General features: G+C 43.2%; 1 protein-coding gene across 1 annotated transcript; it reads right to left on the reverse strand.

The window, feature by feature from the left end:
- Positions 1–259: 259 nt before the first annotated feature.
- On the reverse strand, positions 260–4,795 carry OLIG3 (oligodendrocyte transcription factor 3). The gene has a single exon (XM_054557067.2). The coding sequence runs from the start codon at positions 4,568–4,570 to the stop codon at positions 3,752–3,754; it is 819 nt and encodes a 272-aa protein (XP_054413042.1). The 5' UTR covers positions 4,571–4,795; the 3' UTR covers positions 260–3,751.
- Between the last annotated feature and the right edge of the window lie 18,532 nt (positions 4,796–23,327).

Consider the following 23,327-nt stretch of genomic DNA (forward strand, 5'->3'; position numbering starts at 1 on the left):
GGGCAGAGGGGGTTCCAGCGTCCTCCCAGAGGGAGGAGGCTTTTGCAATTTCTTCTGAATGAGTCAGTGGAGGCACAAAACCTTGCTTGACCTAGCAGCTGGGAAAAAAAAAGAAGTTCGAGGGGACACAAGGCCCCCTGCTGCTGGAGCGAGGAAATCCTGGGCTTGGCCAGCTCGGGCCGCTTCTCCCTGCCCGTTTGAGGGCTGTCGGCCTCAGCGGTCCCAGAAACAAAGATCTAGTGCGCCCAGCCGACGCCGGCCTCATTTTCCCTTTCTAAGGATCACTTTCTTTCGCCCTCTAAATTAGGTCATCGCCTGGGAAAGCGCCGAAAGGTTGCTAGTGTGGGCTTCTCAAGGTGTCTCCGCCCAGGAGGCTTTCGCCATCCATTTATACGTAAGGCGGTGTTTCATCTGGAATAAAAGGATCGTCGTGATGTTTCCAGGTTGAATGAAAAACTGAACTTGCGAAATTTCGAGAAAGTGGCAAGTTTACAACGAAAAAAAATCCGGCCGAAACCCATTTTCACCTTTGCGGTCATGAAATCTTGTTTCTGGCGTCGATAATTCGAGTATTTAAAGGGAAGAGCAATGACAGTAAAAGTCTGCCTGCAAACTCACATGCCCAGCAGACTAGCCTAGGCATCAAGGGAAGGGCCTTCCCGGAGGGCGAATGGAGATTATTTCTTCCCAATAAATCCAGAAACCTCAGATGACCTGGCTCTCAAATCACCTTCCTCACTGGGTTCCTGTCCTGTTCTCAAAGAAATCCTCTCTTCTGGTCTCAAAGCCAAAAGAATTTTTGTATCCCAGAAAAGAGCTCTGCTCACTTAAGAGATCTTCTCGATATTGGAAGTGGTGTCTATTTCCCGTTTTAGTTGCAAAATTTGCAATAGAGTTCCCTGTGCTCAAGCTTCCTTTCAGCTTATGTGAGCGGACATCACAGCTCTTTAAACTGACCACTGCTGTAACTCAAGGATTTCCTGTCTCAGCAGCACAATCACAAAATCCACGACTGTCCTAGTGTAAAGAATGTGGCTTTATTCCTTTCCATAACCCAATTTAAGCCTCAGCTTTAGAGAAGGCATGAGGCCCACCACTAGGCCAACTGTAAGGCCCTGAGTCTTTCCCCAGAACCAGGCCTTTGGAAACAGGACTCAAAAGAAGCAAGTGGCTAAGGAGAAAGTCGTTTTCCTGATTGATGAAACTTCTCCCACCCCTCCCCTTTCTAAATAATAAACTCTGGGGAAAGGCTGGAGGGCTGCCTTGTGTTGGTTTCAAATAAATCTTCAATAGGCTCTTTTCTCACCCAGAGAAATGAATCACCCCTGGGAAACAGACGATTATTCCCCCATTTGTCTGCCTAAAACCAGTGGAAAAAAGCACCCTCCACTGTAGACCCTAACTTAGGTCTCTCGCCTGCCTGAAAGTGGGGTAGCGATGGGAGGGTAAAAAGGGATGGAGGGGAATGATTTGCATAGAAGAGAAACCCACAGAGATGCTCTCCCTGATAGAGGCAGTACTGCGTAGGCATCAGGGACCCAGGAAAGATAGGGCAAATGCAAGTGCTTCCTAGACGTACTCTCCTTGCTGGATTCTAGAAAGAGAACATGAACCTCCCCCCATTGGAGAGGAGTTTTGGCCTCAACCAACATCTAGGCGATGTTACAACTTATTCAGAAGCAAATCCTGGGGTGTTGCATTTCAATCAGAGTTCTATTTTCCTCACAGGGAAATGGAGCTTGTGTTGTTGGGGCTATCCTCACTACAGCTCAATTTGTTGTCCCCTTTAAACAAATAGACAAAACTCTCTTGCTGGATTACTCCTGCTTATACAAACCATTTAGAAGTGTTATGGCGGGAGGTGAAAAGAGGAAAGTAGTTTATTAAAATGACTCCCGTTTTAGCTGACTTTTATGCAGAAGATGCCCAATGTATATAGCTAATCAGACCAGCAATCTTCTAAGGGAAGAAAGAAGGGAGGATTCTCGCTATAAATCTGCAAGATTCTGAGACTTGGGTGGTGGTTTGACTCACCCGGAGCTCACCTTACAAAGCAGAGAAGCCTTTCCTTTCTCTGTAGGCCATGCTTACAGGCAAGCAGGGTGAGTATTTGATTATTTTCTAAGACCACTGTTTGTTGACTTTTAAAATGTATACTAGATTTTAACATGGGGGGAAAAGCACAAGTTCAACTTAAAGTGAAAACAAGTTAACCTACTGCTTCATCCTTGTTTGTTGCCAACACAGTCATTGTAGTGACACTCCACCTCTCATTTCCTGCCACTTTAAGTTTCCAGATTACTTTTTAAAATTCAATTCTTGAGTTTATGAGGGTCTGATTACTGCAGAGAAATAAGAAGCTCAAATAGCGTAAGACTATGAATGTGGGCAATGCCCGCTTGAAGCACATTTAGTTCCAAAAATCATCACTAATTTACCCATCCTGTTTACTTGTACCTAATCACGGAAAACCTTCACATCTGCCCACCCATCCAAATCCCTCACCCACACCCAGATACACCTTACCTGGTCCACGTGTTTCCTATCCCACTACCCCCATCTGCTAAGATTTTAGGCAAAGGCAGAGCCACGATTTAAAGGTCCTTTTTTATTTGAAATCTCATCCAGAAACACTGGTTATTAATAAATATATCATAGTTATCAAGAATATATAAAAAATAAAGACAGGTATCGTCTTTGAGGCCCTAACAAAATATTTCAAGCAAATGTTCAGGAAAATAAAAACGGCACCCCTCCCAAAACCAGGATAAGTTTTCAAAGCTGATAATAGAGAGAGCCAACCCCGCATGCAGAATAACTGAGCGAGGGAGGGTGGGGCAAGCTACAAGAGGGAGCCCAAGCTTTTACAATGGCGGCCCCAGAACAGCAGAGGAAGGTTCCGAATAAAGTTTGAAGGGGGTGGGGATGGGAGAAGAAGCGCGTGTGCGTGAGTGTGGGTCTTTGCACTCTGCCCCTTTTTTCATTTCATACAACCACAGACAGATATATGGAGTACTTGGGATAATTCACTAATAAATCCTTGTTACAAGGAAAACGGCACCACGGCCTGCACAACATATTTAGACAAAATTCATTTAGAAGCGTGCATGCATTCTTTTGACCTACACTGCGTCGAAAGGAAAACCCACATAGGAGGTGTCATGCCCTGGACCTGGGTTGAGATTCAAAACTTGGGTCTTGATCTCTCTCGCGCGCGCGCGCTCTCTCTCTCTCTTTCTCTCTCCATTGTCTCTAGAAAAACTATGGCGAGGACAGAGACAATCATAATCGCATCCATCTCAAGAAAATATTTACATTTGTTTTGCACAAAAGGGATGGCCATCTTTTTCCAAAGCGAGAACACAGAGTCAGAGAAAGCCAACTCAAAAGTCCCTTCGCCAGTTTTTAACTACACCGATCCCATTTTTATACAACAAATGCAGTTTCGACAAGAGCATATGGCAGTGAGAAATACTGGCGCGGCATGGGGAAAAGAAGCATGCATGCAAAACACACGACGTCTGGTTCGAGTTCCCCTTTGCTACCACCTAGAAATTGCAGTTTGATTTTGGTCCTTTCCCTCCGGGGGTCAAGTGGAGTCTGAGATCTCTCAGACAGCGTGGGAGGCTGCGGGCCCCGGAGCCCGCCCTCCCGTGGGCCTAGGGCGCAGCCTCCCTCTTCCCTCCCGGCCCGGCACCGCGGCCCCTCCCGCCGCTCTCCCTCCTCCTTGGCAGCCGGGCCCGCCCGCTGCTCACTTGAGCAAGTCCTTGGACTCGGCCGACAGCCGGGCCATGTTGGCTGTGGAGAGAGCGGACAGGTGCGGCGGCGGCGGCATCTGGCAGATGGTGCAGGGGCAGGGCAGACCAGCCCAGTGCTGGAAGCCGCTGCCCAGCTGCAGCGCGGGCGGCGTGGAGGGCGCCTTGAGCAGCGAGTGGGGAGGCCGGATGGTGCCGATGGCGGGAAGTGAGGCGGCGGACAGCGGTGACGAGGCGTTGCCGGATGACAGCGCGCCGCCCAAGATGGGGTGCACCGGGTGCACGGCGTTGGCCGCGTGCGCGGGGTGGCCGGCCGAGTGGCCCACGGTCCCGCAGTGAAAGGCCGAGTGGTGGCCCCCATAGATCTCGCCAACCAGCCTCTTCATCTCCTCCAGGGAGCTGGTGAGCATGAGGATGTAGTTTCTGGCGAGCAGGAGTGTGGCGATCTTGGAGAGCTTGCGCACCGACGGCCCGTGCGCGTAGGGCATGACTTCGCGCAGCCCGTCCATGGCTAGGTTCAGGTCGTGCATCCGCTTGCGTTCGCGTCCGTTGATCTTCAGGCGCAACTGCTGTAGGTCCTGCTCCGACAGCTGCTTCTTGATTTTGTACTTGCTGCTCTCTCCCGCGGCCTTGGCGCCAGCCCGCGAGAGGCTTTCCCCGGGCATCTTCTGCATCATATCGCCCTGCGTGGACGAGACCGAGTTGAGACGGCTCTCCTGGTGGTGGTGGTGGCGGTGGTGGTGGTCCCTCAGGTACATCTCATCCATGTCCGGAGATGAAGCTCTGCTGGAGACAGAGCTCGAATCAGAATTCATTTTATTACAGGGGATGAGGCCCTACCGTGGGGAGGCTTTAGGCGGGAAATTAAAGAAAATCTTGAATTAAAAAAAAAAAAATCTGCACTGCCCAGGAACCCACTTCTCCGCGGCAAGACGTGAGAAGAAAAGCGGAGATGCTGCTTTTCCCCGCCTCTCTCCCTCCCACGCCCCTCTCTCTAGTTAGGCTGCTTCCTGGACAGCTAGTTGGTGTGTGCTTGAACTAACCTCACGCTGAAAAAGAGGGGCTTTTATAGAGCTGCGGCGGAGAAAAGAGACAAAAGGAGCCCTCCTATCTATCCTGGGCTGGTTAGGATGACGTGCCATCATTCAGGGCGGTGCGCTTTGCTGTCCCATTTAACAAGGATTCCTATTCATATTCATTGTGGGGCCGCCCTGGGACACCTCTGCTCCGAACCGCTAGGAGCCCCCAGGCACAAAACCCTCTGATTGACACACTCACCGCTCCAGCTCACGCCTTCCTGATTTTTTTTTTAAACTTTCTTCCACCCCACCCCCCTTCCCAATTTCTCTAACCAAATCACACATCAGGAACGGAAGGAAGGGAAGAGAAGGTGGCTAGGCGGTTGGTGGAGGTTCCTCTGAGTTTGGAGAGAGGAATTGAAACATTCGCTCTCCTTTTTTCCCTGGCTGCTCCCAAGTTTAGAGAAATATGGGCAAAAATAGGTCCCAGTGGAAAGGTTTGAGGGACAGAGGTGCGGTCGGAGGGCAGGTGCTGCCAGCGGGGGCTGGGGGTGGTGGGAAGACTGCATGCCGACGTTCTCTGTCTCAAGATTTTTTTTCATTAGATCTCTTTTCCTAAACATTTCCATTCTGTCTATTTTGTTTATTGGGCCCTTCTGGTGTGGTTTCAACGGGATGACCATGTTTGGTGATGGCTTTGCTCCTGACAGTATTGTGGCGGAGAGGGCTTTTATTTTCTGTGTCCTCTCTTTCGTTTTAAAACATGGATTTCTGAAAGAATTTCAGTTTTTCACAGTTCTTTAACTTCCTAGACCAAAAATTGAGAAAAAAAAAATGTTAATGTCACAAGAAAAGGAACTTGGGAGGATGGGAAGGAAAAGGAGCCAAGGAGGCAGAGAGAGAGATTTTTAGGTTCCTGAGAGCTCCAGAGAGATTGTTACCGCTCCAGGCTTCCTGGACCTTGGCGCTGGTGCAAAACGGTGGGACAGTCAGCGCCCGAAGCTTCGCCGGGCCTCCTCTGGCCGCTGTGCTGACGTGCCCCGAGCTCCGGGAACTGAGCGGCACCCCGGCCTGCGCGGGTGTGTCCACCAGGCTGGGGCCGCCGTACGGTGTCGGACAGGGAAATCAGAAGCTCATAATAAACTATCTGATGTCGGGGTAGTGGGGGTGGGTGGGGGGGGGGCGTGGGCAAAGAAGCACGGTGGAAGGGAAACAACGAAAGGACCTAGAGAGCCCCTTGTGCGTGCCTGGGCACTGCGGTTCAGCGCAGAGTCGTTTCTGGGAATAAAGAGGAGGTCGGAAGTTTGGAGCCTTCGGTGCGAGTGCGGAGGTGGGCGTAGATCTTTCTTCCCCCTTGCTGTGTTTTTGTGATCAAGACTTTAGCTCAGCAGCACGAGGGGCGGGAAGGCAGAAATCCCGGGAAGGGAGAGAGCCCCAGGAGTGCTCTCTAGAAGAACCCGGACACCGCCCCTCTCTGGGCTTGGTGGAACGGGAAACAAACGCTAGCTAGTGACTGAGAGTCTCGGTGGAAGTGTGAAATCGAATCAATCCCGGAACCTCGGGCACTTGGGGCCTCTTGCGCCTCTGAGTCACTTCGAAGAACAGGATGGCCCCCTTTCCCTTGACTCAAACCGAGCGGTCAGTGGGAGAGGGATGCGCGCCCAGGTCCGGAGTTTGCACGCTCTGAGGCTGTGCCCCACTGACAGTCACGCTGCGAAGGCAGCTCTGGGCAATACCAGCAGGATGGGCAGATGCAACATTGGCATGGATGCTTTTGCTACACCGAATTTTGCTTTTCTGTAATGGGGGAAAAATGGCCAACAGCCATTGGTCAAGGCCAGGACGTTAGTGCTCTTGAAGATTGGACAAGAGCCTCTTCTCCTACCACCTCCACCTTGGTGGAAGGAAAGTTTCTTAATTCAAGAGATTAGATTGGATGTGGAAAGACTAACGTCCAAAAGCATTCCTAATACCAAGCATAAAGAATGTTTCTTAATTCACCAGACTCGCCAATAAGATAGTGACATACACTAAGTCTTCCTGGTTATTTAAAAAAAAGGAGGGGAGGGGGGAAGTGCTCCAGAACTTTTGCAGTCCCAGGTGATGGGAGGAAGCTAGTGGCTAGTCCTAACGACAACCCTGTGCGACTCCCCTGCTGATCAAATGGGGTGAGGAGAGAGAGGCGGACGGGGGAGAGCATTGGGAGCGAGCACTGGACTGGACGAAGAGCAGCTTCCTCGCCCTGCGGACGGTGCACAGGTCCGGCCCCCGCCGTCCTCCTGAGCCACCTCCCTGGCCCCAGGTCTTCGGCGGCGTCTGTCTTTCCCACACCCAGACTGAAAACGCTGCACCTGAGTTTTGATTTGGGGAAGTAGCATTGTCTGGTCAGAGCAGAAGGGTTGCAAATGAAGGAGTGGAAAAATCTTGTTGCTACAAGATATTTTACCCTTTAAAAAAGTCTTGATTTTCTCAGTGGACAATGTAATACAAAGTTTTAAATCTCCCCCAAATTAGCAAAGAAGGTGGCAACGGGGGGAAAAAAAAGGAGGGTAGAGCAGCCCTCGAAATACAAGCTTGCGGGGCTGGAAGACCGGGGCCAGGGTTCCAGGAGTCCAAACCAGAAGCCACTCTTCTTCAGCACAGCGTTTCAGCCCAGAGAGGGCTGACGCCGGCCGCAGCCGGTTCCGAGGGGGCTGCGATGGGCCGGGAAGGGGCGACTGGGCCTTTGCCAGAACAGACCAGGACCCTCCCTTCCTTCTTCCCTAAGGGTTTTCAGCTCCAGTAACAGAGGTGCCTGAAATGGGAGATCTGCGGGGACAAGGCCGGGACTCCCTCGCTCTGAGGCCGGGACGCGGCGCTCCCTCCGCTCCTCGGTCACCTTCTGCTTTCTCGAAGGTCCGTAATGCGTGAGTGTGGGTGGTCCAAGGTTCAGGGCCTCCTCCCAGTAAGTACTTTTAGAGGTTAGTTCCCCCACTTCCCATCCGTTGCGGGGGTTGACACTAGACGAGGGGAGTGAGTAAAGGTGCCACAACTTTGCTTACCATAAAATGGGTTAATACTCGCCGGGGCCCAAAAGGCTGAGGCGCCCCGCACGCCTTGCTTCGCGGAGTCTCTTTTCGACCCCCGCCACCGCAGCTCAGTTCCTCGGATTGAGCCCTGAACCCGAGAAGGAGCAGGCCCGGAGCTCAGGAGGGCGAGCACACGGATTTCTTTCTGAGGGCTGACTACCATCGCCCACTCGAGACTTGTGCGGAAGGAGAGAGTAAAGGAGTCGCCGCCTGGCCAAGGCTGCAGCAGCCTAAAGGGGCTCAGCCACAGACGCACCATGACCTTGGCCCTGGCCGGGACCCCTTTCGGAGGGCTCAGACAGGCGAGGAGCGGGAGCGAGCGACCCTGCGGTGGCGCGGGCTGCGCTCTCTCAGGCCACACCCCGCGCCCTCGCGGCTGGGGAGGGCTGCGCCGAGGAGGCGGGGGTCGTTCTCCGGCAACAGGTGCGTCCCAAGGCAGGCAGGCTACTTCCCTCCAAGCCTGTCTTGGCTCTGAGAAGAGCCTGGAGTTTCTCAGCCTTCCTACAACATATGAAAACAGCGGGTCGGCGCGTGGGCCGGGTCAGAAGAGCCGTTCCGCTGTACCCGCGCGCCCGGGGCGCTCCGCGGGGACCGCGCACTCGGGAAGCTGTTCGGCTGTACTCAACACCCCCCTGTGCCTCCCAGATCACCAGGGATCGTCTCTTACCTGACACCCAGTGCGCGCCGCTCGGTGCCCGACGCCCACTGCTCCGCAGCCTTAGCCACCGAGTTCCTCTGCAGCAGCTGCCTGCTCTGCCTGAGGCCGCGGCGATTTTGGCTCAGGAGCGAGCCCCCACCCCCACCCCCACAAGAGTCCAGTAGCAAATGTCGCTGGCTGACCTGCCAAAGAGCTACTGTGAGAGGCAGGTCAATCAGCAACGTCCAGGGGCTCCTCTCGCTCATCAAGCCGCAAACTTGACCAGCAGAAACTTTGGCCGAGACCCAAAGGCAGGAGGCTGCCCTGTGGGCTTCACCTTTCAACCCAACCACCCTCCAAGACAAAACAGAACAAAAAAAGGAAACCTAAACATTTCTAACTATGTTTCCTCATGTGCAAACAAGGAATAGCCTAAAAATTGGTTGACCACTCGGAGAAACTTCTCAAAAAGTGCATTCTTTAGCAGAGTAAATCAATAACTTCACAACAATAGCAGTGGGGTCCGGTCACCGGGGCTGTTAGGTTGATCAAAGAGGCCAGTACCAAAAAGGAAAATAAATAAATAAGACCAAAAAATTTAAATATCAACATAAATCGCAGTCAAGCAGGAATAATCTCTTCCTGCAGCAGCTCATCCCGAGTGATAGTGTTTGGCTTACGGTACGGAACCCTGAGCCCCTAGATTGGGAGACGCCAAAATCAAAATTCCAGCAATTAAATAGGTGATACAAGGGCCAGAGAAGATGGATCTGGACAGACTGACTAAAGCTATTCCATTTTCTGGGTTTCCTTATATTTTAAATAACATCTTGAAAACTTACTGATCTGTCCAGTCTTCCTCCTCATCTTTTTAAAATCCAGTTTTCATACAGGGAAAATAGCAGAAGTGGAAGGGCAGCAGAATTTTATGAGCTGGTAGTAACTGCTTTTCACAATATTGGATGTGAGACTGGAAGATGCCAGGCAGTCCCAGAATAGCACAAAATGATGAGGTGCTAATTATGTGAATATATAGACAAGTTAATACACTGGCAGAACTAGGTTTGATTTTAATGATGCATAAGCAGCAAGGCTGGCTAGAACTTACAAATTCATTATAATTATTTAAAGACTCACGAAAGTCAAAGGAGATATGAAGTTCTGGGCTTCATTTATAGGATTTAGCTCAATTAGTGAGCATCCTTCAGTACTCTTTTTTTTTTTTTTCCTTTCTAGTAACATCTGCTCAATTGCCAAAACCTCAATTGAGTTTTCCTCCTGTAGAAAGCCAACAAATGGAAAATATTTTTTTCTCAAGATTGAAATGTTTGGGTTGATTTAAATATCACTGGTGATCAATTACATAAACTGATGAGTTATATTAAAATTTGCATACTTACACGCACATTCTTGGCATGTGCCCTGACATTCTGGATTTGTGGCTCCATTAATACCAGTACTTTAAGAACCACTAAGCAGATGATTTTTTAACAGTATTTTATTGTTATTAACTTACTTCTTTTATGAATTGATAGTTACAGCCACTGTATACAATTTGATATCTCAATGTGAAAACACAGAATACTAATTCTACTTTTTGCTTTTGGAGGTTATTTGATCATCTCCTGGCTATATTCTATTAGACGGTTAAACACATATTGCTGTATTCTTTGCTGAAGTGCTTAAGGAATTTAGTTTTATTTTTGAGTTATCTTATGTAGCATATGTATACCTCATTTTGACTTCAGTAATGTTCAGATTTATACACACACAAAATATATAAGTAAATACACACCACAAAGAGATTAGAATATAGGTATAGAATCTAACTATAAAGGAACAGCAGATTAAAGGAATGTTTACACTTATGACAACAATTTATTACACTGCTTTTTTATTATAGGTACCTATACATGTAAGTTCTGAAATTTATATATATATTAGCATAGAGTCAAATACATTAAAATATTTCTTTGAAATCTTTGGTTTCTAAATAAAAATAAATAAATTATTTTCAGATGCTGTCTAATGAAGACAATGGAAAACATTAAATGCTTGTTTATAAGTAACGTTGGATTTGAAATCTTCTCACATTGGCTTGACTCCTAACAAATATAGATTTACAAATGTTATTTTGAGAAAATTGTAAATAAGATTCTGATACTGAATCTTGAAAAATAAAAATGGCAATTTTCTAAAATCAGCCTTTCAATGGTTGATTCATTTTACATACCATTTGTGGTATGGACCAGGTGGATTTTGCTTCATCATTTCTGAAAACAAATGAAAACTTTCTCATTAGTGCATTGTATTTTTCTATCTATCGATATAGTTTTGGTTTACATAACACCAACAGCCTGAATGTAAACGATATAAAACCCAATTATCACTGTTCACAATATTGACTAAATTTTCATTTTCATTTTTACATCATATTATAATATATTCTAAAATTTAAAAAATTGCCCAAGTAATTTAAGTCTTAGGTCCTGTTTTTCTTTTATTTTGCAGGGCAGAGAGGAGGAGGAAGGTAGGGAGAGAGGAAACAGGCTGGAAACAAATTTTCACTTAACATTTCTAGATATATATCATTTTATGTTTTACTTGCAGACCATGCTGAATCTCCTGTTTAACAATTGAAACATATTCTCAACAATACTACAAATTTGAGCTATGTCAATTTTTAGAATAAAATAATAATGGAAATTAATATTTTTAAATAACATGATATCATTTAAGGTATTCATGAAAGAAAGCTGATAATTTTCCAGGTCTTTTTTTTCTAGTGATTGTGATCATTCCATCCTATAATGCTTGATAATAAAGAAATAGCAGAATACTGGAGCATTTGTCCATGGAAGTGAATATTTCAATTAGATAACCTTAAAAGAACTTTGGTTTTTTTGTTCATTTTATTATGGCAAGTGTGATACATTTGAGTAGACTTTTAGAAAAATAAAACTTTATAATGAGGGTGAAAAGAAAGAAGGGGGAATAGAAAACACTATGCGCATATCCTTAGTTCATAATATATCAATTTAATCCTACCCTTAAGTGCATTTTGTGGAGTTGTTTGTGCAAAAGCACTTGCAAAATATATGTTAACTTTATAGATGCATGAAAATTGTAATGTTGATTCTAACATTTTAATAAAGAACCCATTTGTGGCTGTTTTCCAAAGGCAAATGTATAGCAAGTTTGTCAATCATGTTTAAATACCTTATGGACTCTGTGACACTGTCATTTTACCATTCATACACCCTCCGATATGTTGAACCAGTCAAATTGCCTGAGATAAAGCTGTGAGAAGAATGAAAACACTGAATAATCCTTCAGGGATGGTACTTCTGAGTACAAGGACAGCTCAGAAACTGTGCTGCAGAGGCAAAGTGAAAAACTGAGAATACCATCAGACTGAAACCCTGCTAGAAATAGAGTCAGAATAAAAGAAATAAAATTGAAGAAATAGAATAGAATAGAAATAGAACTTTTAAAGTGAATACTGTGGATAGCCTAATGTTGTTAACAGTGTTCTCAAATAAGTTCTTAATTTCCTCTGTTGCTAAAAAGAAAAAAGAAAGCTTCAACTCTATATTGAGGGACAATTCAAGTGGCCCCATAGTTGTTCATCATGCAACAATGCATCTACTTAAATAAGAATGCAATACTAGAAATCTGTATTCAGAAAAAGACAACTCTCATTTGATTGACATAGATCTCTAAGCCTATTATTAATTATTTCCAGAGGAAAATTTGTTTTCTCTGGGAAAAGCTTTTATATGTGATTTATTTGCATGAGAGGAAATCAGATGCTGTTATGTGTATAATTTCAAGTATATTCGCTACAGTCGTTCTATCTCTTCATCTGCGTCAAAGTTTTACCTCTCATGAAGGTAAAGCAGGGGATAATAGCTCTTTTGCTCCCATTAGACATATTAATTGAAGTAATTGCATTAAATGAGAAATAATGCCTTTGGGGAAGGTAATGCCAAGAACAGACACCCAATAGAAAAGTGTTGCCAAAGGTATGTATGGGAGGAAAGATATGGGCCAAGAGCATATAACCACCTCAACTCAAAAGTTTAAGTAGCTGTAGAAACTAAAAACTAGTAAGCATAGGCATATGCAGCTTGGAGTTGTAAACCTTTTAAAGATAGGTCTATAGTAACCAGGGCATAGTTCATCTCTGTTGTGGTGCCTCATATGTCCCTGTTTGGGAAAGACACCAACAACAATGGGAACAAAATTAACGTCAGCACAAAAATACTGTACATGTTTCTTTAATAAGTTGTCTGCTGGCTAAAGCTTACAAATACCCTGGGATCATAGAAAAGATGAGCTCTTGGAGAGATATAAACTATTTTTTTGATAACTTCTATGTTGTAAACATAGAGATGTCACTTCTGCACAGGAGGAGCACCCTCCCTATAGTATGAAGGGCAGAGGCAGATATTAGAGAAAGAAAGACTTCACAACCCATCAGAATTTTCAGATAGAATTTGCTAGTTACCAGGTATGCACACTTTCACAAGTTTCTTGCCATTTCTGAATCCTCGCTTTGTCATCTGCACAATGAAGGTAATGATATTTGTGACATATACCATTGTGAGGATTAAATAAAAGAGTTTTGCAAGGTATTTGTAAGCTATTCACCTAGATGGATCAGATATAAATTTCAAGAGCAAAATTTTAAAACTTTTAATAAAAAATAAATTTGTTTATAATCTTGAAATAGAGATGGATTTATTCAATTAGGCAAAACCGGACTATCGACAAGAGAAAAAGATTGATGAGTGTGACTACATAAAATAATGATACTTTATCAAAACACACTGAAAGACTGTGAATAGTGAATAGTTATTTTTAAACTTGGAAATGATCTTTGTAGCACAACAGTATTCCATATGCCTTTCTAGTAGGAATATAAACTGTCATAGCCAGTTTGGAAAACAGCTTGATATTATCTTGTAAAATTTAACATTCATGTACTATGTGACCCAGAAATTCTACTCCTAGGTTGTATGCCTCCACCTCAAACTCTTGAATCTATATACCTAAAGACATATGCTGCAATAGAATGTTCATAGTATCACTGTTCACAATAATAAATAGTTGTTGACAGGGAAACACATAAGTAAAGTAGGTGCACAGAATTATTCAGCAGATTAAGTGAATGAACCAAAGCTCCATTCAAAAATACGAATAAATCCTATTAAGAAAAAATTAAGAGAAATAATGAGAGTCCCAAAAGATTACATGGAGATTGTTAACAAATTTTGTAAGGTTAAAAGCAACTAAAAGCAATATACTTATTAATATATTACTGTATTAGTCCATTCTCATGCTGCTATGAAGATATACCTGAGGCTGGATAATTTATAAAGAAAAGAGGTTTAATTGATTCACAGTTCTACTGGGGAGGCCTCAGGAAACTTGCAACCATGGTGGAAGTTACCTCTTCACCGGGCGGCAGGGAGGAGAATGAGCGCAAGCAGGAGAAATGCCAGATGCATATAAAACCATCAGATCTTGTGAGAGTCACTCATTATCACAAGAACAGCATGGGGGAAACCGGCTCCATGATTCAAGTACCTCCACCTGGTCCCGCCCTTGACACATGGGGATTATGCGGGAGTTACAATTCAAGGTGAGATTTGGGTGGGGACACAGAGCTAAACTGTATAATGCATATTCAGCATATACTTAATATGCTTATTAAGATTACACAGAGAAGTGGAAAAGCTGCATTTAAAAAAGAGAAAAAGCAAGCAAAGAAGAGAAGAATCAGAATAAATTCAGGATAGGAGCTACTTCAAGTGAAGGAGGAGGGGTATAGGATGGGACAGAACCACACAGAGTTATAAAAGTTATAATCAATGCTTCAGTTTCTGGATTGGGATGGGTGTTCACAGGTGTTCATTGTATTATTCAAAATAGACACAAACATGAATGGACCAATGATAAAAGTACTTTCTAGGGCCGAGTGCAGTGGCTCACGCCTGTAATCCCAGCACTTTGGGAGGACGAGGCGGGTGGATCATGAGGTCAGGAGTTCGAGACCAGTCTGGCCAACGTGGTAAAACCCCATCTCTATTAAAAATGCAAAAATTAGCCCAGCATGGTGGCGCCCTTCTGTAATCTCAGCTATTCAAGAGGCTGAGGCAGGACAATTGCTTGAACCCTGGAGGCGGAGGTTGCAGTGAGCTGAGATTGCACCACTACACTCCAGCCTGGGCAACAGAGCGAGACTCTGTCTCAGAAAGAAAAAAAAAGCGGGGGTGAGGGGGAGGTCTAATATGTGTTCACTTGTAAAATAATCAATGAAATGAAGACAACTCTTTGTTCTCTCTAATTAGATAGAGGATAGAAGTTGAAAAAGCTAATCCATCATGCCCACCACAGTTTACTCCTTTGGTTTTCTGATATCTGTGTACACCTCCTATCCATAGCTGAACCTCCAAATAGCAACTATTACAATAAAAACACACTTGCATCCGACATAACTCAATTACCACTCATAAAAATAAATGAACAACAGTAACAAAAATATACTTACTGGGAAACTTAATATTCTACCACTCACTAAGTCTATCACTGAGTAATTTTTATTCTTCTTCCAATTTAGTCAATTCTACTTCATATAAGGCATTCTATAGATTAAGTTATTCATTTAAATACAACCAGGAATGGCAGCGCACACCTGTAGTCCCAGCTAGTCAGGAAGCTAAGGTGGGAGGATCCCATGAGTCCAGGAGTTTTAGGCTGCAGTGAGCTATGTATGATCACAACAGTGCACTCCAGCCTGAGTCACAAAGCCAGATTTCATCTCTAAAAGAAATTTTAAAAATACACACACACACACACACACACACGAAGACAACACATGCGAAATAGTGGATGAACAACAGAACAGAAAAAAGGAAATGGGTCAATATATATTCACATATATCATATATATTTAACAGAGTATGAAAAACTATGGGCAACTGTTAATGAATGTATAGTTATAGTTTTAAATTTCTTTGCTCTACTATCGGTTTCCTATTCCCTTTGTCTTTTGCTAACATCTCAACTGACTAGGCTTCTCGGTGAAGTGAGTCAAGCTAACATTCCTTGGTAGTCCTGCATGTAAAATGTTGCTATGATCATCCAGGAACTTTTACTAGTGATTATGAAAGTAGTAGCATGTCCCCAGATGAGCTCCTGTATTGCAGACATACTCTCCTTTACCCACTTTTCTGTAGCAAAGCTATTTTTTTTGATAGTCAGTATAAAAATAACTTCAGCCAACATAATAATATACTTTTTTTCTTCTTTTGATTGAGTGCTGTGAAAAACCCAAAATGGCCAGATGGTAGTCTCAACTTCCAGTTTATTAGAAGTAAATGTGTGTCTTCCTGTGGAAGCATTTCTTCCTTGGTAACTAGGACTGTTAACTAGTAATGGAAACCAGTACTGGAAACTAGCAATGAGGATCGTGTGGCAGAGACTGATAGTAGGCTACAAAAACCTTTTCACCCCTGCCTGGCTTCCAGATGTCCTTACTCTTAGAAGTAGCCCTGTGACTAAGTTATTGGTGATGGATGTGAGTGGAAGTTCTAAGCAGTCTAGGAGTTAAGACATAGGGCATGCCTCTTTCACATTTTCTTCCTTCCGTCTATTTTCTGATCACACTTGAACCATGCAGATGATGAGGACACCTTAGGTCTTTGGAAAACAATAACTTAGATTCTAGGCTCCCCACTTATAGTGTAGAGAAGAACTGCCTTAAAGACTTGGACTTTTACTGTTGAAAGTATCACATGGACAAGAATGAAATTTCCTTGTTTTGTAAGTCATCTTATTTTTGGCTTTCTTCATTAGAGCAACCTTGCCTATTTAACAATCTTATTTTATTTTTTGTTTTCTTTTGCTTTTTTAAGTAATCTTACCTTATGTAGATATACATCAAACATTTTCAAGTGGGTCACTAAATATAATAATGAGACATGCTAGATGGACTAAATCATGTCAGAGAGCTAAATAATCTAGGCAAATGTGAACTTCTGCCCTTTCCACAAATATGGACTTCTGCCTTTTTCAGGTGAAAGTAAACTGTGTTCTCTGCTTAGTTGGATTTAAAAAAAAATTTACAAAATTGATAACCATTATTAAGGCCAGTAGAAAGGCCACACTGTTATGCTACTATGAGATATAACATGTGGAAATGTTTATACTTCCAAGAAGTTTGGCAAGGTCATTCTAGTCCCGAGTGTGAAGTAGTCTGTAGATGACTAGGTTTAAGGCTTGGCACAAATAAACACTCTGAATACAATGTGAGTAGCACATATACCCTACTGTGATTAGCTTGTCACATATTGTCAACAAACCTTAGCAGAAAGAGGCAGGCCGAGGAATGTTTGGTGAACATGGCTTCTTTTGTCTCCTCTGTTCTTCACAGGTGACATGCCAAGATTGGTGGTGATGATATTCAGCCCGTGCAGGGAAGGGCCCTTGTCTTGTCTTTAAGCTCCAAGTAGAGGTTCACTTAGCCTCATACATTTGACCACAGCACCTTGAAACTTCAGGATATTGACGTGATGTGCATTGTCTCATCTTGCACCTAATATCTGGGTTTTGGATCCAGTTTCTTACTGGACTACCAATATCATCTTGATACAATGTTCACAGGTTATTTCATAAGGGTTAGAAATAACTCATTCACTAAAAAGTATTTATTAAGCAACTGCATCATGCCAGGTATTATTATAGGCACAGAGAGTTTTTAAATGAGCAAAATAACCTCATATTCCTTCCCTTGATTGCCTTGAATTATATGGGAAACACATAAATGAGCAAAATGCACGTTATATCAGAAGGTGACAATTATTACAGAAAAAATAAGGAAGGAAGGAAGTAGAGGGTACTGAGGGAGGAGAAATGGGATGCTGGTAGTGGCAACAGTAAATAATGTAGAGGAAGATCTCCAGGAAGTCGATTTTTCATTAAAACCCGCAGGAGGCAAAAGACCAAGTAATTTAGAGACCTAGAGAAGAGATATTTCTGGCAGAGAGGTCAACGGATACAAAGAGGCTCTGAAGTAGGTGCAATCCTGCATGTTAGAGAAATAGTGAGGCCAATGTGGCTGAAGTAGAGTGAAAGAAAGAGTAGGCCGAGTGCGGTGGCTCACGCCTGTAATCCCAGCACTTTGGAAGGCCGAGGCGGGTGGATCACGAGGTCAGGAGATCGAGACCATCCTGGCTAACATGGTGAAACCCCGTCTCTACTAAAAAATACAAAAAAAAATTATCGGGGTGTGGTGGCGGGTGCCTGTAGTCCCAGCTACTTGGGAGGCTGAGCCAGGAGAATGGCATGAACCCAGGAGGCGGAGCTTGCAGTGAGCGGAGATAGCGCCGCTGCACTCCAGCCTGGGTGACAGAGCAAGACTCCATCTCAAAAAAAAAAAAAAAAAAAAAGAAAAAGTAAAAAATATCAGACAGAAACTGCCCTTGTGTTGGGGACGGCAATTGAAGGTGCAGAATATATAGCGCTTTGCAGGAAATTTTAAGTTCTGCTCTTTAGTGAGCATGTTGGCTTCCACTCTGAGTAAGTATGGCACCCCTGAGAGAGTTTTGAGCAGAGGAGTGGCTTCAGCCTACTTATGCTTTAGAAAAATCATTCTGTTTTATTGAGAAGGGACAGAAAGGGGCAAGGCTAAAGTCAGGGAGATCAGTTAGGAAGCTATTGCAAGCAACAGGTCAGGAAATAAGTGATGGTGGCTTGTACCACTTGTTTGGTGGAGGTGGTGAGAGATGGTGAGAGGTGGTCAGATTCTGAATGTAATTTGAAGGACGAGCCAACAGGATTTGCTGAGATTGGATATGAATATGAGAAAAAGAGGTTAAAGATGACCTCAAAGTTTTTGATTTGATACCTAGAAGGATATAGATGCAACCAACTGTGTCAAGAAAAACAGTGGAGGACTCTGAAGTGGGAAAATAAGAGGTTAAAAGATGAATGAGTGTCCTATCTAACTCACTCATTCAGGTTATCTTGCCTTTCATTGTCTTGAAGGTGTTTTGTAGCTCTGTAAATTGTAGAAAATTATTCTTGTCCATAGAAGAGCATATGGAGTGTGTTTAGTAGAATTTAATTGATGACTGCCTATTGGTAGACCATTTTGCATGTTATTTGTAAATTTGTTTCAGAATGTTTCATTCTCTATATGTGTTTCTACTCTTTGAGTGCTTCTTTGAATTGGTTGTAACATCTTACTGGTTTCTCTCATAAATTAATGAGTTAAATAAAATCTTTGACTTGATTTTATTTTATATCTGTATTGGAGTCATGGCTTTTTTTTTTTTTATTTTTGCCACTTATCTTTTAGCAACTGAGATGGGAAAAAACTGAGCGAGGATATATTTTGCATAGGGTATGTTTGGGATGCCTGTCCAAATGAAAATATAAACATTTTCTATACATATCAGCCATTCAGGGAAAGACATGAAAGAAGTGAAATAAGCCAGTCACAAAAGGACAGATACTGTATGACTCTGCTTATACAAGATATCTAGAGAGGCTGGGCACAGTGGCTCATGCCTATAATCACAGTAGTTTGGGAGGTCAAGGTGAGTGGATCACTTGAGCTCAGGAGTTTGAGACCATCTCTACAATAAACACAAAAAAATTAGCCAGGTGTGGTGGTGTATGCCCATAATCCCAGCCATTTAGGGGGTTGAGGTGGGAAGATCACTTGAGCCAGGAGGTTGAGGCTGCAGTGAGCCATGTTCCTGCCACTGCACTACAGCCTGGGTGACAAAGTGAGAGCCTGTCTAAATCAATCAATCAATCAGGTATCTAGACTTGTCAAACTTATAGAAAGTAGACTGGTGGCTGCTGGGAGCTCAGAGGAGGGAGGAATGTGGAGTTGTTAAATGGTTAAAGAGTTTCAGTTTTGCCTGACAAAGAAGTACTGAACATTAGTTGCACAGCAGTGTGAATATACTTAACACTAATGAACTGTACACTTAAGAGGGTAAATTTTTGTTATGTGTATTTTAGCACAATTAATGTAACAATACAAATACTACTGAGAAACAAGGTAAGGCTAACTCACAAAAAAAACCCATAAGTCTTACGAAGAAATATAGCATCCATGAAAATCAAACACACTATAGGAAGATTTTTACTCTGACTAGTTTTCATTGGAAGTCTTTTCTTTCTTCCAATCACTTAGTTGTGTGAAAAAGTTGGAGAACTTCAAGAAGGAAGCAAAGGGAAGAACAAGTCAATCTGAAAGTCTATTGACCTGCAGAGTGTTGCCACTGACACTAGGAAGAGGTTTTTACAAATATCATATTAGTACCGCATGTAAAACAATTTTTAGGGCTGGGCACAGTGGCTCATACCTGTAATTCCAGCATTATGAGAGGCCAAAGTGGGAGGATTGTTTGAGCTCAGGAGTTTGAGACCAGCCTGGGTTACTTAGCAAGACCTCATCTCTACAAAAAATAAAAAAGCCAGTCAGAGTGACATATACTGGTGATCCCAGTTGCTAAGGTGGGAGGATCACTTGAGCTCAGGAGGTTAAGGCTGTAGTGAACCATGATAATGCCACTGCACTCCAGCCTGGGCGACAGAGCGAGACCCTGTCTAGAAAAACAAAACAAAACCAAAAAAATAACTCCACAATTTTTAGAAAACAGATTGCTTGGGAAAAAAGAGAGAGAGAATATAGAGCTGCGAGATTTTTATCCATTAGGAGGCTCACAGAGCAGTGTCCTCTTCAGCTTGTCCTCTTTCAATACACTGATACTTACTTTATAACTGGAGGCATTTTATATGTGGTGAACACCTACTGTGTGCTAGGTACTTCAAAGTAGTACTGCTAATCCCAGAAACAGCCTGCCAAGGTACTATTATCCCTACTTTAGAGATGTGGAAACTGAGGCTCAGCAAGTTTATGTAGCATATCCTAGGACACATAGTAAGTAAATGGGAGCCAGGATTCAATTTGGCATTGTCTGACTCCAAAGCCTATATCTTATCTCCCACACCATTCTGAATAATTGTCATCAAAGTATGATTCTAGGAACCGGGATCATGGACTTATAGCCTCACCCAGGAGTAAAGAGATGGTGACTTTCTTCTCCCTGCCAGAATGATTTCCACAGAGACTTGCTAATACAGGTGATTTATGTAAGATCCAGAGTCTCATAACATAATACCCCAAATGCCCAGAACACATGAAAAAAGATTCTTCATAACAATAACCAGGACAACCTCAATTCGAATAAGAAAAGGCAATCCATAGACAACAACACCAAGACGTCACAGATGTTGGAATTAACTGATAAGAACTTTAAAACAACCATCAGAAAAATGCTTCAATGATTGGCCAGGTGTGGTGGCTCATGCCTGTAGTCCCAGCTACTCGGGAGGTTGAGGAGAATGGATTGTTTCAGCCCAGGAATTTGAGGCTGCAGTGAGCTCTGATCACTCCACTGCACTTTGACCTGGAGAACAGGGTGAGATCCCATCTCTAAAAACATTTAAAAAAATTTTTTTTCAATGAGCAATTATGAACACATTTGAAGCCAATGAGAAAAATAGAAAACCTCAGCAAATAAACAAAGAACCAAATGGGAATTTTAATTTTGTATTTTATTTTATTTTTTTGAGGCAGGGTCTCGCTCTGTCGCCCAGCTGGGAGTGCAGTGGCACAATTATGGCTCACTGCGGCCTCGACCTCCTGGACTCAAACAATCCTCCAGCCTCATTTTTGTTTTATTGTAGAGATAAGGTCTCCCTATGTTGCCCAGCCTGGCTTCAAACTCCATGGTTCAAGTGATCCTCCCACCTCAGCCTCTCAAAATGCTGAGATTATAGGCATGAGCTATCATACCCAGCCCAAATAGAAATTTTAGAGATGAAAAATACTATAACCAAAATAAAAATCTCACTAGAGGGTCTCAGTAGAAGACAGGAGGAGACAGAAGGAAGAAGCGGTGAACCCGAAGATAAAACAATAGAATTTACCCAATCTGAACCGAAGAGAGAAAACAGACTGAGCAAACAATGATTACATTGGGTAAAATGTAATTTGGCACTAAACACTTGAGATCACATCTTATAGGGATGGTGCCTTATCATAAAATGTCACTTCCTAAATAATTCCTGTTCCAGAGCTGTTGCAGTTAAATTATTTAATGGTAACATTTTTTTTTTCTTCTAAAGGTGTGACTGTTCTATGGAAGACATAATACAAATGTCTTTCCTTCAAAATGATTACAAAGTGAAACGGAATGTTTAGGTTCTAAAATACTTTTTAAAAGTACGTAAAAGTGGTTTGTAAATTGTACAGTGCTAGGAATGGAAGCTATTAATTTTTTTTTTTTTTTTTTTTTTTTTTTTTGTGAGACGGGGTCTCACTCTTTCGCCCAGGCAGGACTGCAGTGGTGCTGTCTCAGCTCACTGCAAGCTCTGCCTCCCGGGTTCATGCCATTCTCCTGCCTCAGCCTCCCGAGTAGCTGTGACTACAGGCGCCCGCCACCACACCCTGATAATTTTTTGTATTTTTAGTAGAGTTGGGGTTTCACCGTGTTAGCCAGGATGGTCTCGATCTCCTGACCTAGTAATCCGCCCACCTCGGCCTCCCAAAGTGCTGGGATTACAGGCGTGAGCCACTGCGCCTGGCTGAAGCTATTAATATTTTAGTCCAACCCTTTTATTTCATACATGAGGAATTTCAGGCCAAGAGAAAATAAGTGACTCACTTAAGGTTAACAGCTAGTTAATGACAGAGAGACTGGGCCTCCAGTCCAATAACAACTCATGTAAATATTTTTTTCATTAATCAAAAGAATTTTAAAAGAGACACTTAACCATAAGAAACAGAATAAAATTTTTAGCACCATCTTTTTACTGAAGGTAATATTCTGGAGTTTATGAGAAGTTAACTTCAAAAAATCCACAGCATTGGGAAAGATGACAAAAAATAATCAAAATACATCAAAATATAACTTTATAATTAAGGTTTCCTATTGCTAAATGTCAATAAAATAAAAAATTTGTTATCATCTCTAGCAAAACTTTTCTTATGTGTCAGCTAATGGGAGTTATGGAATCAGTGGTAATACAATATGACCTAAAAATACAGCCATTGTTTTCCATAGATGCTCTGTTGCTTGATGAAGGAAAATAGGCCTTTATAGAAATGGAAGATTAAGGGAGAAAGAAATGGGTTGCTTCATAACCTGAGAAAAGAAGTGACTGATAAGAAAAATAAATTATGTTGCATGAATAAGGAGAAGATGTGTACTTATGCCTCTACATCAAGTGTAAAAAGCAATTCTGCTATTTCAACAACTGTTTTTCAGATTTCAAGTGTAATGCTACTATATTTTCCTTCACTTTTTATTACCCATTAAGCCCCTTAACACGCCCCCTCCACCACTACCAAATCAAACCTCTGTTCTAAGTCAGTGCCAAGAAGCTGAGTTTCATTGTTTCACCCATGCAAATCAAGTTGTGAATATTTTGCAAGGGAGATCCTGAAAGAATGTCTGTATACAAAGCAGTAAATCACAACTGGGAAAGAAACTTGCTGGAGACGTGTGCTCTGTTTTATGTCATTTGGAACAATAGCAATCACCAAAATGCAGAAGTTTGTGATTTTAGAGCCTGGAAGCACCGCTATTTGGTTACCCAGATTACAGGCCATGGTATGTTGGACTGGATTAAACCAGAAGAGGAATCTGTTTATCCCCTCCGCTTTAAACACCAATAAAAAGCACTGTTCCTCTCTTGAAGGTGCTGAAATGCAAAGCAAGCTCCCTACTCCTTTTCTCTCTCTTGGTGGCATTTGAAC

Source organism: Pongo abelii, chromosome 5 (assembly GCF_028885655.2).
Source record: "Pongo abelii isolate AG06213 chromosome 5, NHGRI_mPonAbe1-v2.0_pri, whole genome shotgun sequence".
NCBI classification, from domain to species: domain Eukaryota; kingdom Metazoa; phylum Chordata; class Mammalia; order Primates; family Hominidae; genus Pongo; species Pongo abelii.